Source organism: Hoplias malabaricus, chromosome 12 (assembly GCF_029633855.1).
Source record: "Hoplias malabaricus isolate fHopMal1 chromosome 12, fHopMal1.hap1, whole genome shotgun sequence".
Classification (NCBI taxonomy): domain Eukaryota; kingdom Metazoa; phylum Chordata; class Actinopteri; order Characiformes; family Erythrinidae; genus Hoplias; species Hoplias malabaricus.
In genome coordinates, this window is record NC_089811.1 from 18,662,139 (window position 1) to 18,679,496 (window position 17,358).

The 17,358-nt window shown below is 36.9% G+C and overlaps 2 protein-coding genes across 3 annotated transcripts in view; one reads left to right on the forward strand and one right to left on the reverse strand.

Annotated features, from left to right (window-relative positions):
* The window catches only part of dcbld2 (discoidin, CUB and LCCL domain containing 2), a 39,384-nt gene extending 37,041 nt beyond the window's left edge, over positions 1-2,343 (forward strand). For both annotated transcript variants that reach the window (XM_066686016.1, XM_066686017.1), the window contains one exon: positions 19-2,343. In XM_066686016.1, the coding sequence (XP_066542113.1) occupies positions 19-464 (446 nt within the window). In that variant the 3' untranslated portion in view covers positions 465-2,343. The remainder of the gene's footprint in view (positions 1-18) is intronic.
* tmem30c (transmembrane protein 30C) lies at positions 2,338-15,914 on the reverse strand. The gene is made up of 7 exons (XM_066686018.1): positions 15,543-15,914; positions 13,991-14,107; positions 10,770-10,877; positions 10,027-10,117; positions 9,799-9,942; positions 7,976-8,188; positions 2,338-4,730 (listed from the first exon to the last, which is right to left on the reverse strand). Exons 1-7 carry the CDS (start codon positions 15,738-15,740, stop codon positions 4,543-4,545), a joined length of 1,059 nt encoding a protein of 352 aa, XP_066542115.1. The 5' UTR covers positions 15,741-15,914; the 3' UTR covers positions 2,338-4,542.
* Positions 15,915-17,358: the final 1,444 nt, after the last annotated feature.

Genomic DNA, 17,358 nt, shown 5'->3' on the forward strand with positions numbered 1-17,358 from the left:
ACTAATCTATCATCTTAGAATATGCTCAGCCACTTGTAAGTGGTACCATGGCTTCTCTGGGTCAGAGGTCAACCTTTAAGCCTGAAGAGGGAGTGGACCCTGAGTATGATGCACCTTTGACCCCTGAACAATACCACGCCTATGCTGAACCATTGCCTGCTTCTGGAGCTGAGTATGCCATTCCCATCACCATTGACAGAGCTAATCATGTATCAGGAGTTGCTTTGGCTTTCCAGGGACATGGCGTAGTAGCTCGAACAGACAGCAACCAATCAGGGAGGTCCATGTATGACACACCCAAGAGCACATCTGACCAAGTAGAAACATCAGAAGGACAGTTATACCAGGTGCCTCAGATTTCAAACAACACACCGTGCCAAGAATCAGACGGACAATATGAATGCACAGTACCCAAATCTGGGATAAACTTAGATACCAGTGAAGGGTTACTTTCTCACAGATAATTCAGACAAGTGTGTACATGTGAGTGCATGTTAATGTTTATAAGTGTTATGTGCAAAAGTCAAATGTTTCGTCTTCTCAAACAATGTTCCAGACCAGTCCTATCACTGAAATAACACACAAGAATGTCTGAGTGAGTGAGAGTGACAGTTAGGCAGGGAGACTGTTACACTACTGTTTTAAGGTGCCTCTATGTGTAAGTCGGTGTCTTGTGTTTGTGTATAGATATATTTACATCACTGTGGAAATCTAATATTGTTTTTAATTTCTAGTCAAATCTGCCATTATGTACAATTTATTCTTTTGTCAATTTGAATTTTTTCCCCAATATTTACATCCTTTCAGACATATTTTGTTGAGTCTCCAAAGAGGAAAGAAACACTTGAATGCTGTAGATCTGAAGCTTTTCTTTGACATTCCTCTTCCTTAAGTCGACTATCATCTATCTAATCTCTTCAGAGATTAATCTAAAGAGATTAAATAGAAGACAAAATAAATACAGTTTACTAAATGGTTGTTTTGGCTTCAAATTACGTAAACAAAGGTTGGTCTGTAACATTGGTGCAGTACATTGTGACTGTCCCATGGCCTTAAACTGTGAGTCTATGTGTTATTAGTATTATTGTTTTCAAAGCTGAGGAGTCTATCCTATACTCATACTAATGAAGTCCTGAAATATAAGCAACTACATACCCAACTAGATACTGGTTGTTTTCGATCCTGTGTGGACAACTGAAAAAAAGTTCTGTGGTTCTTCACTGCCCATGCTGCATCAGTCATACTCCATAGGTTTTATACAGAATTTTCCTATAGAATGTTTTACATTTTACAAATGAAAATTTGCAAGGAACCATCAAATTTCACTTCTTTAAAGCTAGTTGGCTATATGTGTAAAGGCTCAGTAATTACTGATCTGATAAAACCCACAAATCCCTCTTTAGCAGATTAATAGTAGTTCTGTAGCTCTTTTAAGGAAACATTCTGATAAGCATTCACTTGTCAATGCATCTGAAGGAAGAATTGTCCCATTTCAGAGCAAATGGTTTTTCGTATTTATTTCAGTTTTATATTTATTTTTTTATTTTTTTAGTTTCCTGCTGAAGGTATGATGGTAATGCAGAATGCCCAAACCACTAGCAACCCATAAAGAAGCCTAAGCTGTCCAACATTTATGAATGCACTGTTATAGATACACTGTTGCTGTACATTGACAAATGTGACACTTTCGTGCCAACTTTAAATAGTACGAAATGAGAATGCCAGTTTGCTTGCCAGATTGGATTTGCAGATGACTACAGTTTATTTTTGTTTGCTTTGGTCTCTGATGCATCAGTGATGAATGGATCCAATCTGATCTACTAGCAATGTAATATTGTCATGTTAGACCACATGTTGCCTTGAGCCTAGGCTACATTACAATGAAAAGGAGTGCTTTACTTCTTTAAACGTTGCAAAAACAGCTGGGAGAACACTAAATGTTACAATAATCATATCTTCATTTGACATGGTAAGCCTGCAGTCAAAATGGGGCTTAATCTATGTGTATATGGTACTAAGACCATTTCGTACAGAATATGAACATGAGCAGAATCTCTCATTGAGTTTCTGAATGGGTTTTCTTGGTGTTTTTTACTGCGTTCTGATGTCCACAAGGGCTGATGTGGGTGTAAAGTCCAAACTGTGTCACCGTGTCTGTATGTTGTATGTTCCTGTGCACTGTACATAAATGTTTGTGTGGGGGTGTATGCATTGTTTTTCTGTCTGCAATTCACTGCAAATGTGTTTTTTTGTGTTTTGTTTTTTTTCCCCTGAAATATGGTTGGTACTGTAGAATGTATAGAACAAATGAATTTAAAATGCCAAATTGAAATTTTAATAAAATATCATTACAAATCACAGCTTCCCAGACATTATGTACAATATATTAGGCCAAAGGCAGGGCATGGTGTGGTTTATGCATGGGTTGCAGCTGAGGTCAAAGTTGAGAGCTGAATTGGAACCCACTCACACCGCTCCAGCACTGTAGGTCCACCGCCGCGAGCAATACTAGAGTCTCGAACTAAAATGTGTAAAAGGTAATTTATCATAATCTCTTTGTGTGCGGAGTTGTTTCTGCTCTGTATTTTACAAAACAAATCATTTCATCTGTACTTATAACCACATGAATGTGTATATGGACATCTCACCATTTTTTTTTTTAACTTTTCTTTAACTTTACACAAAAACAAGCCGCTTACATGAGAATTCCGGCAATGTCTCTAAACACCTGCAAACGCTGTTAAGATGTAAACATCAGAGACATGCAGAGTAGAATATGAAATTCACTATTATAAATAAACTTGCCAATATAAGTTATTCAAAATGGTGGAGATAGGAATCCAGATGTCTGAAGAAAACACTTCTACAAGCAAGTTATCTCACACAGTTATGTGACATGGTTCTAATAGCTTGAAACATTTTTATTTGATAAGCTTTTGTCTTGGAAACAGTTCAAAAACAATTCCTGATGAAGACATATGTACAAAACAGCTTTGTAATTAAATTTGTAAAAATCAGGAAACTTAACATTATTAGTTTACACACTGGCTATTCTCTCAGCTTCGCAGAACATACAGGTTCACTTTGTAATTCTACAATTACAGACTTTAGTTCATCTGTAGCTCTGCATATTTTGTTTGCCCTCGTTAACCTTGTTCTTCGTGGTTAAAACTTCTTCTGTTTTCTGTTGACTGTATTTCTGCTGGTTAGACTATTCTCAGTCCAGCAGTGAAACTGAGGGTTTAAAAACTCCAACAGCATTGCTGTGTCTGATCCAATACTACCAGCAATCATTACGTGTTACTGTGACTGCTGCAAATGAATGAAGCACCAGCCGAATAATATCTGATTTGTGGTAGTCATGTAGAGTTCCTAATCAGTGAAGGACAGTGTAAAAGGGGGAAAATAAGAATGAAGAGCAACAGATGGACTACAGTCTGTAAGTCAGTGGAGCTGAGAGAATGGACAGTAAGTGTAGAAAGTAGGTGGTGGTCATAATGTTATGACTGATCAGTGTACTGACCAGTTATTCTGAATAGTTCATAATATGGCTATATCATTCCTGTCGATAGATTCTTGGTTCTTATTATCACCACTGTAAAGAAATTTGTCAGTGAGGTTTTCTACAAAGAATCATTGTATATATCACATCACTCTGAATGCCTCTTATGACTTTCTTGATATAAACCAATTGAATAATGCAAAAAATAAAAAAATTATTAAACTCCCCTTTAACAAAGTTAGCCAATGTCAAAGTTTGGGTCTGGACAAAAATTGACAAAAACAAATCACATAATATTGGTACAATTTAGCTCTGGTTTGCTTAGCATTCACATTGACAAATTTACAATTGAACCAATTTAAGTCAAAGAAAAAAATAGATAAGAATTTCCTGAAGGAAATTTTAGTGAATCTTTCTTTTTTTTTCATCAGTTGCAGTATCAATCAACAACCTGCCAATGCCCATATATAATTTCCCAGGGGGAAAAATTGTCTACCATTTATATTTATTTATCTATATTTCTTTCTAAAAAAGTTTTTTTCTTTTTTTTTCAATTTTTTTTATTTTTGCTTTGCAAACACTGGTATTTATTCAGGAAGTGCATATCTAGTATTTATTTAATAACTAATAATATGAAGTGTATAGATTCAAAAGTCATAGCCACCATGCCATTTACAAGACCAATTAATAAAAAAATTGAAAAAAATTGAGTTCCTGAAAAAAGGGTCAAAGCAGTCCAAGAAATTCCTCCACTTCACAACCAAAGAAGAATTGCAGACGTTTAAAAACAACCAGTACATTTAATGTCACATCTTCAAGGACTTCAAGTCCTGTGTTTTGTTTGTTTACATGCCTTTGATTTGTACAAGTGGTCATATTTGAGACAAACTGAGGCCCCTCTGCTCAGGCGGTCTCAGTCCACTTGTTTTGAACATACCAGCGTTAGAAAGGAGGCATTCAAACTTACTCTAACAAACCACAACCAACCGGAGATAACAATTATAAACAGTCCTTTAATCAGTTTCTTGATGGCATTTTTCTTATGCTGCCATGTTCTTTCCATTACGGCCCACCTTCATGTAGACCACGGTGAGAATGATGGCTGTTATGAAGATCAGGCATCCACTGACCAAGTACACAATGGGCAAGAAGTTGTTCTGACCACCAAACCAACTCACAGTGGACAGCACCAGTTCTTTCCTGCCCTGAAAATACTGGACTGGGAAATCTGAGGTTCGACATCAAGGATCAATCAAAGGATCATGAACCAGATTTTACAATGGAGATTTTATGGATCTCATCGCTGTCCAAAGAAAAATACCTATCTCTGTTTTTGTTGATTTTACATTTACTACATAATTTGAGCCCAGCAGCTGAATTTACAATGACTCCCACTGAAAGCTATGTTTTTTCCTTCTCCTGTTAAGTCATTATTTTGGAGGTACATGTTTTTCAATAGACATATCAGTGTTGCCCTGTGAAGGACTTGCACCCCTTCAAGGGTGTGTTCCCGCCTTGCGCCCAGTGATTCTGGGTAGGCTATGGACCCGCCGCAACCCTGAATTTGATAAGCAGTTACAAACAATGAATATCATCAGCGACGACATGTTATAACTTCAGTCTAGAGTTAAGGACTATCCTTTATACTGTCCATCACCTCTTTTTGTGTGCAACATTTTTTTCACTTTTGAAAGTATTGGTAAAGATCAGTAGAGAGGAAATTATCTAAACAATGTTAAAGCAAGCATGAGCTGATGGTTAGAACATAAATTGGAACAGGGTCTCAGACTATGTTGCAAAACAGGCTATTACACAAAACATGATTTCTCAGTTTCAGGGTCCCAGTGGGTCTGGAGCCTACATGGAATCACTGGGTGTAAGGCAAGGTGGGAACACACCCTGGAGGGGGCGCAAGTATCAAGCAGCAAAGCTGATGATATGTCTATTGAAAAACATGTACCTCCAAAATAATGACTTTATATGAGAAGGATAAGTATTCAGTAGAAATCATTGTAAAAGGATTTAATTCTTAATTCTGCATTTCTATTTCTCCAGCTGTTGGGCTCAAATGATGTAGTAAACTACAAATCAACAAAAACAGAGATACATGTTGACAGCGATGAGTTTCATAATGTGTGTGTGTATGTGTGTGTATGTATAATATAAATAATTTCCAAGCTGTTTTTCCAATTTAGTTTACCGTGTACACTATTGGGTGTTTTCCCAGACAGGGATTATGCCTACTCCTGGACTATGTCCTCTTTTCAATTGAAGTTCTCCATTTAAAATGCTGTGTAGTCCAGGACATGGCTTATTCTCTGTCTGGGAAACTACCCCTCTATGTCCAGTAGTTTATAGCCACCTGTTCTAATGAGTGATTGTTGCTCTTTTAAGGTGGTGCAGAGTATCATGAGCCTAATGTTACCATGTCCAATGTCAAACTTAAAATACAATGCCAATCCAAAAACAATGCCAGTCCTTAAAATCAGTGTCTTATTAATGTTTATGCAATCAAATCGTTATAACAATGGTCAAACACCTAGTGTAAAATCTTCCTAGAAGAGCAGGGTTTGTTACTACAGCAAACTCCATATCGATATCCTTGATTTGTAGTTGACCATGTAGTTTAGCTCTACTTCAAAAACTAAAGAAAAAAAAGCTCTTTGTTGATTTTCTGCTGATTTGGATTACGTGAAATTATAGCACAGGTAATTCTGACCCTGCAATGTGATTGGCTGAGAGATATTGCACAATAATGGAATTCTGACCAAAGCTCTTCAAGTATTACTTCACCACATACACAGGTAACCTTGAAACTGCACTGTTTTGGGGGCCAGAGCAGAGCTTAAGCATGACAACGTCTGTAGGGTTGTCAAGCTAAAGTACCACAGAGATTGAAGAGTGAAAGCACTACTGACCCTTTCTGATTTGAAAACAGAAGAAGAATCTTGCAAGGACATAAAAATGGGAAAGTTATCTGGGCTGCCCGTTGTCACTGATTCTGTTCATAATCTTTATGGACAGAATTTCTCAGCGTGGCCAAGTGGCGGAAGGTGTCCGGTTCGGTAGTCTCGGGATCATCTCAGGATGATGTGGTCTTGTTGGCTTCAACAAGCCAGGACCTCCAGCTTTTGTTGGACCAGTTTGCAACTGCGTGTGAAATGGTAGGGATGAGAATCAGCACCTCCAAATCTGAGTCCATGGTACTCGGTCGGAAAAGGGTGGAGTGCTCTCTCCAGGTTGGAAGTGAGCTCCTGCCTCAAGTGGAGGAGTTTAAATACCTCGGGGTCTTGTTCACGAGTGAGGGAAAGATGGAGCGTGAGATTGACAGGCAGATTGGTGCAGCGTCAGCAGTAATGCGGGCTCGGTACCGGTCTGTTGTGGTGAAGAGAGAACTGAGCAGAAAAGCAAAGTTCTCGATTTACCGTTCAATCTACGTCCCAACCCTCACCTATGGTCACGAGCTTTGGGTAGTGACCGAAAGAACAAGATCGCGGGTACAAGCGGCTGAAATGAGTTTTCTCCGCAGGGTGTCTGGACTCTACCTTAGAGACAGGGTTAGGAGCTCAGACATCCGGGAGAGACTCGGAGTGGGGCCACTATTCCTCCACATTGAGAGGATCCAGTTGAGGTGGTTTGGGCATCTGGTACGGATGCCTCCCGGATGCCTTCCTGGTGAAGTGTTCCCTGCATGTCCAACAGGAGGAGATCCCCAGGGAAGACCCAAAACATGCTGGAGAGACTACATGTCTCGACTGGCCTGGGAATCCCCCCAGAAGAGGTAGAAGAAGTGGCTAGGGAGAGGGAGGTCTGGGTTTCTTTACTCTGACTGCTTCCCCCACAACCCGGATCCGGATAAGCAGTGTATAATGGATGGATGGATCTATCTGATTTATTTTCTGGGGCTGTGGTCAGTGCAAAGCAAGGCACATTCACTACAATCATAACCTACTGTAAAGTGGATAAACCATGACCTTTGCCTGACTCTGTCCATTTATCAGTGGATCTGGAGCTGTAAAACAGACAGCAGCTCTGTTATAAAAGTGACACCCACTTGTTCCCATCAAAACAGGTGCAAACACAGGCCAGTTTATTCAATCGCACCAAGGTTTATGAATCTTGAACTATGGTAGAAAGTAACTATTTTACCTTGCCGAATGTTGATAAACACATTGTTTTTTCCCCCTAACAGTTAAAGGCAATTATGGAGCTGTGGAATAATCACAATACAGGTTCATGCTATAATATGAGATATTGACACTGGTGTACTGATCTTTGTCACTGCAGTACATCCTAGCTAATATCTCACGATATAGCACTGCCTCTGGTGTATTATTGCTTAATTTAAGTGAGGTGGAAAATAAAATATATAAAATACGTTTTTCTGGCAAGCTATTATTTATAATAATACTCTCAGCCTATAATAATTGCCTTCCCTCTGTAAGTGACTTGTTGAAAAGATAATAAGGATACTGTATCTAATGTTGACACTGTAATTTCCAGCAGGCAAGCCATTTGTGAAAAGAGTGGGAGAACGGTTCAAAATGCCATAGAGCTTTTTGAAGTTAGGAAACGCTGCTTCTCTCATCCACACAATCAGATCATCATTTATGAAACCATTGTTGTTGGGGTCAGCAATATCCAGTTCATATACATGCTTCTGCCAGTACAATGGCTGTGCAGTACCTAAAACATTAAACATAGGGTTTATATGAAAAGAACAGGGCTGGTGATAAATTAAGAAACATTTTCATTTTTGCTTCATCATTATCTACATTTTAATAATAATAGATATCACATATACAATGATGTAGAGGCATCAAGTGTTAAAACATAATTTTATATAAACAATAAAAACAAGGCTCCTCCACATTTTTCACTTGATAAATATTCATACATTCTCTCAAGCAGTTTTATAAGGAATATTTAGGGAAAATCTTTAGATCAAAATTTCAGAAGTTATAAAAATATACAGTACTGTGCAGAAGTCTTAGGCACCTAATTTAATATATTTAAACTAATGCCTTCTCAGTGAGGGTGGTGCTTGTATAAAGTTATATATAATCACAGAAAATAAAAAATAATAATAAAAAACAACATTTTCTATAAAGTAGTAGGTGTGAGTGAATTTGAACAACAATGTTTTGTTCAGATTCCCTTTGATTGTATGAATTTGTTCAATCAAAAGGTCACAATATTTAAAATCAGTATTTATTAACCAATCAAACTAGGTATTGGATGATAAGTTCAAATAATACAGACTGCCACAAGGACAGATTTGGAAAAAGTTCAACCAACACATTCCCACACAGAATATCACATTTACTGGAATAATGTTATTTGGTTTTATTCTAATGTTGGATGTTATTTATTGCTTCTTTGTTTGTTTTTAGCAAATAAACAGATACTGCTCAGATAAATTTTAGCTTTTTAAATCTCATCACCTCTGGTGCCTAAAACGTTTTCACAGTACTTTATACATTATACCAATACAAACTATTACCTGGTGCTCTGTTGTAAGTGTGTACTCATGTGGAATAATAACAGGCTAATCCTAAAATAGGATTGAACTTTTGTCTCTATGTGACTTTTGGAGGAGGGTAGGAAAGCACCCCCATGCCCTCTCCCTACTCATTTATTTTAGTAAAATGCTTTAAAATTTAATTATGCTAGGGGGAGCCCCAGGAACAAAAAATCCAAATATCACCTAGTGTACTTTTTGAAGGCAATGTTCATGATTGTATTAAAAACACTTTTTATAAATCTCAGATGTTTCCTCACAAGTTGCTGCATTTTCCAGTCTGTTTGTGTACTGGAAACCTGTCAAAAGTGTTTGCGAATCCCCTGTGTCAGTATGAGTAAAATCAAAGTGGCAAAAAGCAAAAGAGCAAAGAGCCCTCCAAATGTTGAAAATCATAAAAAGAAATTAGGATATTGCTTTATTCCTGCCCCATAGGTGGGTAATATTGACTTATATTTGCTGTTTCAAATTATTTGGGTAGGAACCCACTAAATTTTGGAGACTGCTAGCTGCGTTCCACATTTAAAAATTCGCAGACCTTCTGAACTTAAACAAACCAAAGAAAATTGCACTTTCCCACAAGCGCAGACATTCATTTTAAAGGTATTAACAACAAATATTCAGTAGAATATTGCACAATTGCTTGCTTTCCAAAATTGAAAAGCTTAATGTTTTGCCATTTTGGGCTTGGCCCTTGTTTGGTTGGAAGTGTAGGAAGTATATATATATTATGTGTGTGTGTGTGTGTTTGGTATGAGTATTTATGTTTACACACCTTGGAAGGCCTGCTGGAGTGTTGAGTTTGTCAAGGGGTTGCGGAACTTCACATTTTTGTCTGTGTACCAGGTGATTCCCTTCCTATACAGTGGAACGGTGACAGCAGCACCAGCAGGTGGGTGATACATTAAAGTGAAAGAATCTAAATCCCAAACAAAAATACATATAAAGTGACCTAACCATAAAAAATTATGCATAATGCAGGATACTTATAAATGATTCTTACCATTGAACATGCTATTAGCCACAGCACCGCAGGGAGCAATTGGCACTGAGTTTTCATCATAAGCGAATGGCTCACAGTACGAACTAGGGGACTGTATAAGACAGAAATGGTTGGGATAAATATAACTCCATGCTAGTCATTTGTCACTACACACATTATGCATTATGATATTATTTTTCTTAGCTGAAAGACATAGACAAAAAATAAATAGATCAAAACCTCTAAAGACAATTATTTTTGTATTCATTAAATCCAGATAAATAGACTTTTTTAATCTTTTTGAAAATAATAATTTGCAAACAAACAATATCAAACTCATACCCCACAAAAAATACTGAGACAAATGTGACAGCTGACCAAAATAACAATAAAAATGATAATACTGCAAACCACTTGTCTGATGATAGCAACATATTGATACTTTAAGGAGGTTACAGTTTTTTAGAAATGCACTTTTATAGTCCTTACAAAAATCTGCATAGGCATGGTTGATTTTACTGCAGGAATTTAAATACAGTTGTTTCTCTTAAAATTAAGAGAAATGAGAGTGATGAGACACTGATGAGAAATGTGAGATGAACTGAAGTGGTTGCATTACATTTTAGACTCAGGGAGCCACCTAAGAAAAGAAGTAATAAATAACTCAAAATCCAAGGATATTTGTACTTGACATAAGTAAAAAAATAGATAGGGACAGGTAAAGGCAGCAGGAGAAAGAAACAGTGGGAGAGTGAAAGAGCTACCTTCAGGCTGTTCTTCCTCCCAACCAGCTGAGCGTCATCGCGGGAGTCCATGTACCTACGCAGATTCTGGTGGAAATTTATCAGGCCATAGTAGAAGAATACATCGCCCTGAGACACAGCACAACATCAGAAATTTGTTTTTCCCTGATAATTTTTCAACAAAACAAGTAGAGGATAATAGTGAATTATCACCAACAAATCAAAATACATTGCCTTTAAAGTAGTAGTAAAAAAAAACTACATAGAAACTATCAGAAATTACATAAACAAATCTGTTCGAGATTACTTAATACCTTGGCAGATTTGGAGGTAAGTGGGTGATATTATCCATACAGTTTGACCAATGATATTTAGCGCTAGGCCTTTATTATTTATTAAGTTGTTCTTTTTTAATGCACTACAAAAGTAATTAAGTAAATTTTTGCACATATCTTGAGTTTTTAAACATGTTGTGGGTGATTTCAATGCATTTGGGGTAAAAGAAAAATTAATGCACTTAATTTTGGCTCAATCATCTGGTTTCCCAAAAATAACATGTCTAAACTGGCATCGAAAAATTTTTAATTTATCAATATCAATATATTAGTTACAATACCAGGGACGGACTGGCCATTTGGCATACCTTGCATTTTGCTGGTGGGCCAATGTGCTATTTGGGCCGACAATCCAGACATTTTTTATCTTACCGATCCATATATCCAGGCCCGGATTATCCCATGGGTTTTATGGGCACATGCCAAACGTCCTGAATAGGGTCTGGCTGCAGTTTTAGGACCACATTTATTACAGATGAATACCATGGATAACACTTGGAGTGTAAGTATACAATTTGAATAGATTTGTGTATATTTAATGTTATAAACAATCTGGGTTTGAATTAAACAGCAAATATAACTAAATAAAGTGTTATAGCTTGACGTTGCTAAGACACTACATGTTGTTTTCTGTTCACTTATGACATCATGCTTCAAAAGGAAATTTTATCCTAAAAGCTTATTTATTTATTAAAAGCTTATATTTTCCTAAAGGCTTAGCTTATTGTTTAAAAACCAGAGCATGATTTGGCCAAGCCCAACAAGGTATCATATTATTACATTACTTAGTAGTTATGATAATAATTTGTAGCTCCAATTCTAAAGATGACAAAACCGTAAATGTCTAGTGCATTAATCAGCATAGCCAGTTGTCTTTAGTGTAAATACATCTTTAGACTGTTCTACCATTTTAAGCAAGTTTAAGTAGTCTATTCAAACTGTCTTTTTACCCCCAAAAGGTGTTGTCAGACTAATTTTAAATAGTGGTTATGTAAAAATGTTCAGTGTGACCTTTTAGCCTTTTTTTTTCAAGATAATGATTCAACCAGATCCCAACCAGAATTAAAACGGTGTCCAACATGCTACAACGATTTTCACTGCCTGCTGCTCTGCTTCGTTTCACAAAAACTAAGTTTGCAAACAAAGTTTGTAAAATTCACAGGTGTGGGTTAAATTGCAGGCCACAATTACATTTTGTTGAATTTGATGGTTATCATTGTTGACATATAAAATATATATATTATGGCCCCAAACTTTTTTTGTGTCAAACATCTGCTTTTATTTTACACAATTGCACAATATGCTGCAACTCTTAGCAAAAACACTGCATTCCAGACAAAGTCATATTTGGACAGAATAAGCCTTTAAAAATAACTAAGCAATTTGATATACTGTAGTTATATGTGAGCAAAATAAGCTTTTAAAACAGCTATAAAGTTAGATAAAGAAGTATTTAGGCGGAATTCAGAGATTTTTTCTTTGAATTATTCCAAGATTTTTTCTCAGAATTTTTATTTATTTTTTTTTTACACACAGTGGCCCTAAAACCCTGTCGCAGTATTCTTCTCTATTTGCTTCTGCTTTGTTTTATTTCGCTTCTGAGTTCTGAGACAAATTTTACGTGTGGGAGGGTCTTATAGGAAGGTATTCACCTTGAATCTCCATTGGTCAGTGATAAGTGCTCTGAAACTGCCTCTGGGACCTAGCCACACCCATCCCGCCATCTGTCATGCCTTTTCAAACATGGTGGAATGAGATTTACTTGTGTTGTCTAATATTTTAATTTGTTTGATGATCTGGCCGGTCTGGTCCAAAATACAATGCCTGATTTTTTGTCCCTGTCTGCCCCTGTACAATACACATTATGAAAGTCTACAGTCTTACCCTGCGTAAGACTTACCCTGTCTTGATCAAGTCACAGGTCGCACAATTTCATTTGTAATTTAATTATTTCTAGTGTGCAATGACTAACAAATCCGAAAGCACAGTATAGACATTTAGAGGACACATTTTTGGGGAAAATCTACACATGGACACTTTTCTGCTTGCTGCACTCAATAAAGGATGTGAACAGAACTCTGACAGTTGATCTGCCTGAGGCTGAAAGAAGGGTCTGCAGGTGTGTTGCTTCTGTCAAGTCTAAAGAATTGTCCTGTCAAATCCAAAGAATGTGCTACTGACTAGAGCTGAATTATTTCCAGAATGTCTATACTGACAGTCATAAAACATTGGTGTTTGAGGTTGAATTGTTGCATATGTATAAAGTGAGTAAAATGATAAAACACTTCATACACTGTGTTTGAAAATGTAAGCATATTGATCTGTTACAGAAGTAGCTTGTTTGGAATGATGTACAATTTTATATATAAGCTTGGTTTCTTGGTCACAAAGAAAGAGCAGAAAACACCAACAATTGGAATTGGATTTGAGGTCAGATTGAACAGAATCTATGGCGTCAAAATAGGTTCTAATGTTATGAGTTATCCAGTTCAGGGTCGCGGTGGGTCCAGAGCCTACCTGGAATCATTGGGTGCAAGGCAGGAATACACCATGGAGGGGGCACCAGTCCTTCACAGGGCAACACACACACAGTCACTCACACCTACAGAAACTTTTGAGTCGCCAATCCACCTAGCAACATGAGTTTTTGGACCATGGGTGGAAACCGAAGCACCTGGAGGAAACCCACACGGACACAGGGAGAACACACTAAACTCTTCACAGACAGTCACCCGGAGCAAGACTCAAACCCACAACCTCCAGGCCCCTGGAGCTGTGTGACTGCGACACTATCTGCTGCGCCATAGTGGATCTTATTTTATAAATACATTACAGAAAATGCACTGTATCTTATCGCTTTAGCCATTACACACACTCACTCTCTCGTGCACACACACACACACACACCGGAAAGGCCTTTGGGACATTGAAGTTGACAACACAGTCGCAGCTCATCTCTGCTTTGGTGGGATCCTCACGTATCTCCGAGCACCTGGGACATAATCCAGCATGTGTGTAGTCAATCTAGTAAACAAAAATAACAAGCCATGTATCTATTTATATTACCACTCATACAGCAGTTCATTCATTCATTCATTCATTATCTGTAACCGCTTATCCAGTTCAGGGTCACGGTGGCTCCAGAGCCTACTTGGAATCATTGGGCGCAAGGCAGGAATACACCCTGTAGTGTGCTACCTTCAGATGTTAAAAAAATGACACGCATTTATCTGCATTAGAGAAAGCAAAATATGCAAAATTTTACAAATCCCTATGTTGTAGTGTTTAATTTTTTTTAATGATGATGACAAACTGACATTTGTTTGTATTGACTATAGCAAAGAGTGAAATCTCTATGCTAGATTTGTAAGGGAAAACAGGTCTAATAATATGTCATAATGAGGAAGTATATCATAATTATAATTTAATGTCATGTCATGAGTACTTATGTCATAATTTTGAAAATTGTTCCATTATTATGACCAATTAATACATAATTATTTGAGTCATAACTGAGAAATATTCTTCTTATCATGAAATGTTTAATCAAACTATGAGAAACCTTCTCATAATAAATAATATAATAAATCAAATCATAATTATAAGATGATTTCTAGTTATGAGAAATATGTGACATATTTCCAAGCTGCAGAAAGTAACTTGTATTATGTATTTATGTATTTAATTCATATATAATAATACTGCAACTATCAGAAAATTAAATAAATTGTAATGAATAAAATATTTAATCAGTAACTATGATTGCAAGACCACAAATGGTATTTATTTATTGATTCATATTCTGTAACCGCTTATCCATTTCAGGGTCACCGTGTGTCCGGAGCCTACCCGGGATCATTAAGCACAAGGCAGGAATACACCCTGGAGAGGGCGCCAGTCCTTCACAGGGTGACACACACACACACACACACACACCTATGGACAATTTTGATTCACCAATCCACCTACAAACATGTTTTTTGAACTAATGGTATTCTATCTGTCCTTTTTTTAACTAAACATGTAGTTGTCTAGTAGTATGTTTGAGTAGTAGTGACCATAGCCACAGTACTGGGAAGTAAATCATATTTTAGTGGAATTTATCACAGAATGCATCTTCCAACTACATTAATCAAAAATCAGTAGTATCATATTATCTATTCACAGCATAGTTGTATGATAAAATGTTTTGTTATTTCTAAATTATTAGTACACACCCTCTTAAGTGAAGAAACATCTGCATTTTAATTCACAGATTATTTTCATTAGCTGAATGTACCATAGCGAACTATAAACAAAGATTGGCCTATACAAAATTAATAGTATGTTTTATATATATTACTTTTATCACCCAATCCTACTTCCTGGTGGAACAAACAATCTACCTCATACATGACTGGTAGTTTTATTTAGTCCTTTACATATATATAACATATAGTCAGACAGGTAGTGAGCTCACCTTCAGCTGGTGTGTGTTCTGAACAGTGATGAGCAGCCAGATGCCCAGCAGCAAACAAACAAGAGCCAAGCAGTAGAAGACGGGGAGCACTGTGTGAGGAGTGAGAGAAGGAGACCAGGCTGGGAGCCTCTGCTGTTTAAACGCTGAGTTATCAGGCCTCCGAGCAAAGGGCCTTGATTCTGCATTCCACTTACCCATGAACAAAAACGCAAAAACACTCAAAGTGCTGATAAATACTGTAAAACAAGATTAGAAAAGAAGCAGTGACTTGAACAGCCCTCTTTCTGTCTTCTGTCACTTAATTACTTCCTCAAAGTTTCCCATCAGGCAATGCGAGTGTATGAACCTTGTAACGTTTTGTTACTTATTAACTCCACACAAACACACACAGGTGTATATTATATGTCCAAACATTTGCAGATATCCCTTTATAATAACTGAATTCAGCTTTTTATTAGGTGCCTTCTCTGTGGATACAGATATTCACAGAAATCAAATGAGACACTCAGGCAGCTGCACGTGAGCTATAATTCATCATGCTCAAAGATAGATGTATGCTAGAGAGTAATAACTCTCCCTAGCATTAGGCTGTGTTACAGTGAAACTGTCCTCTGGAGCAACTGATCATTAAGAAAAATGCATTTGGAGTGAGCAGAAGTGGTGTGGTTGATCCAGAAATAATCATTCATACTAATATTCTACATTCTATCAAACCATCTCACAAGTATTCCAACATGTATTGTAAAGAGGCAGCAAAGTTAGCATGCTCCCTAATAACACAGATTTCTGAAATATACACGTCTGTTATATTTTTATATTACGTAATAATCCTTCTATTCATAAGTTTAGAATCATGTATTAAGTTTAAGGAACACTAGGTAAGATGTTATTTTTGCTCTAAAGCTCCCCCTATAGTTAAAGAGTGTAATTCATAATGTGAGTGTCTCGTGAAATCAAGTGGGACGGTAAGGGAGCAGGGCTGGTTTCCTACCCTCCTCCAAAATTGTAGTTTCTGTAGTCGCGAGTCTGGAGTAGCAATTACAGAGACTCTGATCTCCCTTTTACAGGAGTATCACAATAATTTTGCAGCTGTAAATTTAAGGTAAAAAGTGTACCTAGTATTCTTTTAAATTATATAAATTGCAGTGATGTTGAAGTTCTTCCATGCACAAGGGTGAATCCCTTGTTGAAAATTTAAATATAAATGCAACATGTACATAACATCAGACTGTAAATGTAATGAACTGCAAATATGAAGGAATCACACAATTAGTAAAAATGTGATCACATCTAAAGTCAAGAGATTATTTTATATTATGTTGCAATTTAATAAATTATTTGGCTTAACTATATTTTTGACTGAGTTATGTGCAAAATTATATTACAATTCGATGTGTTATTACATTATTACAATATAAATATTTATGTACTCCAAAATCCACATTACCCCAGCAGCCAGTTTAACCCTGTTAGCCAAGCTATGCTCAAAAACCAAGTCATACTCATTCATTCATTCATTATCTGTAACCGCTTATCCAATTCAGGGTCGCGGTGGGTCCAGAGCCTACCTGGAATCATTGGGCGCAAGGCGGGGAAATACACCCTGGAGGGGGCGGCAGTCCTTCACAGGGCAACACAGACCCAAGTTATACTTTTACAGCTAAAATATACTGTTAGCCAAAGTAAACATCACATCATCATAACTGACAAATTATCTAAAACTCATTTACATTTACAGCATTTTATTTACTTATTTTTATAGTTTCGGATCACTTAAGGTGGAAATATTCTCTTTTTCCTTTAAAGTAATTTTTTC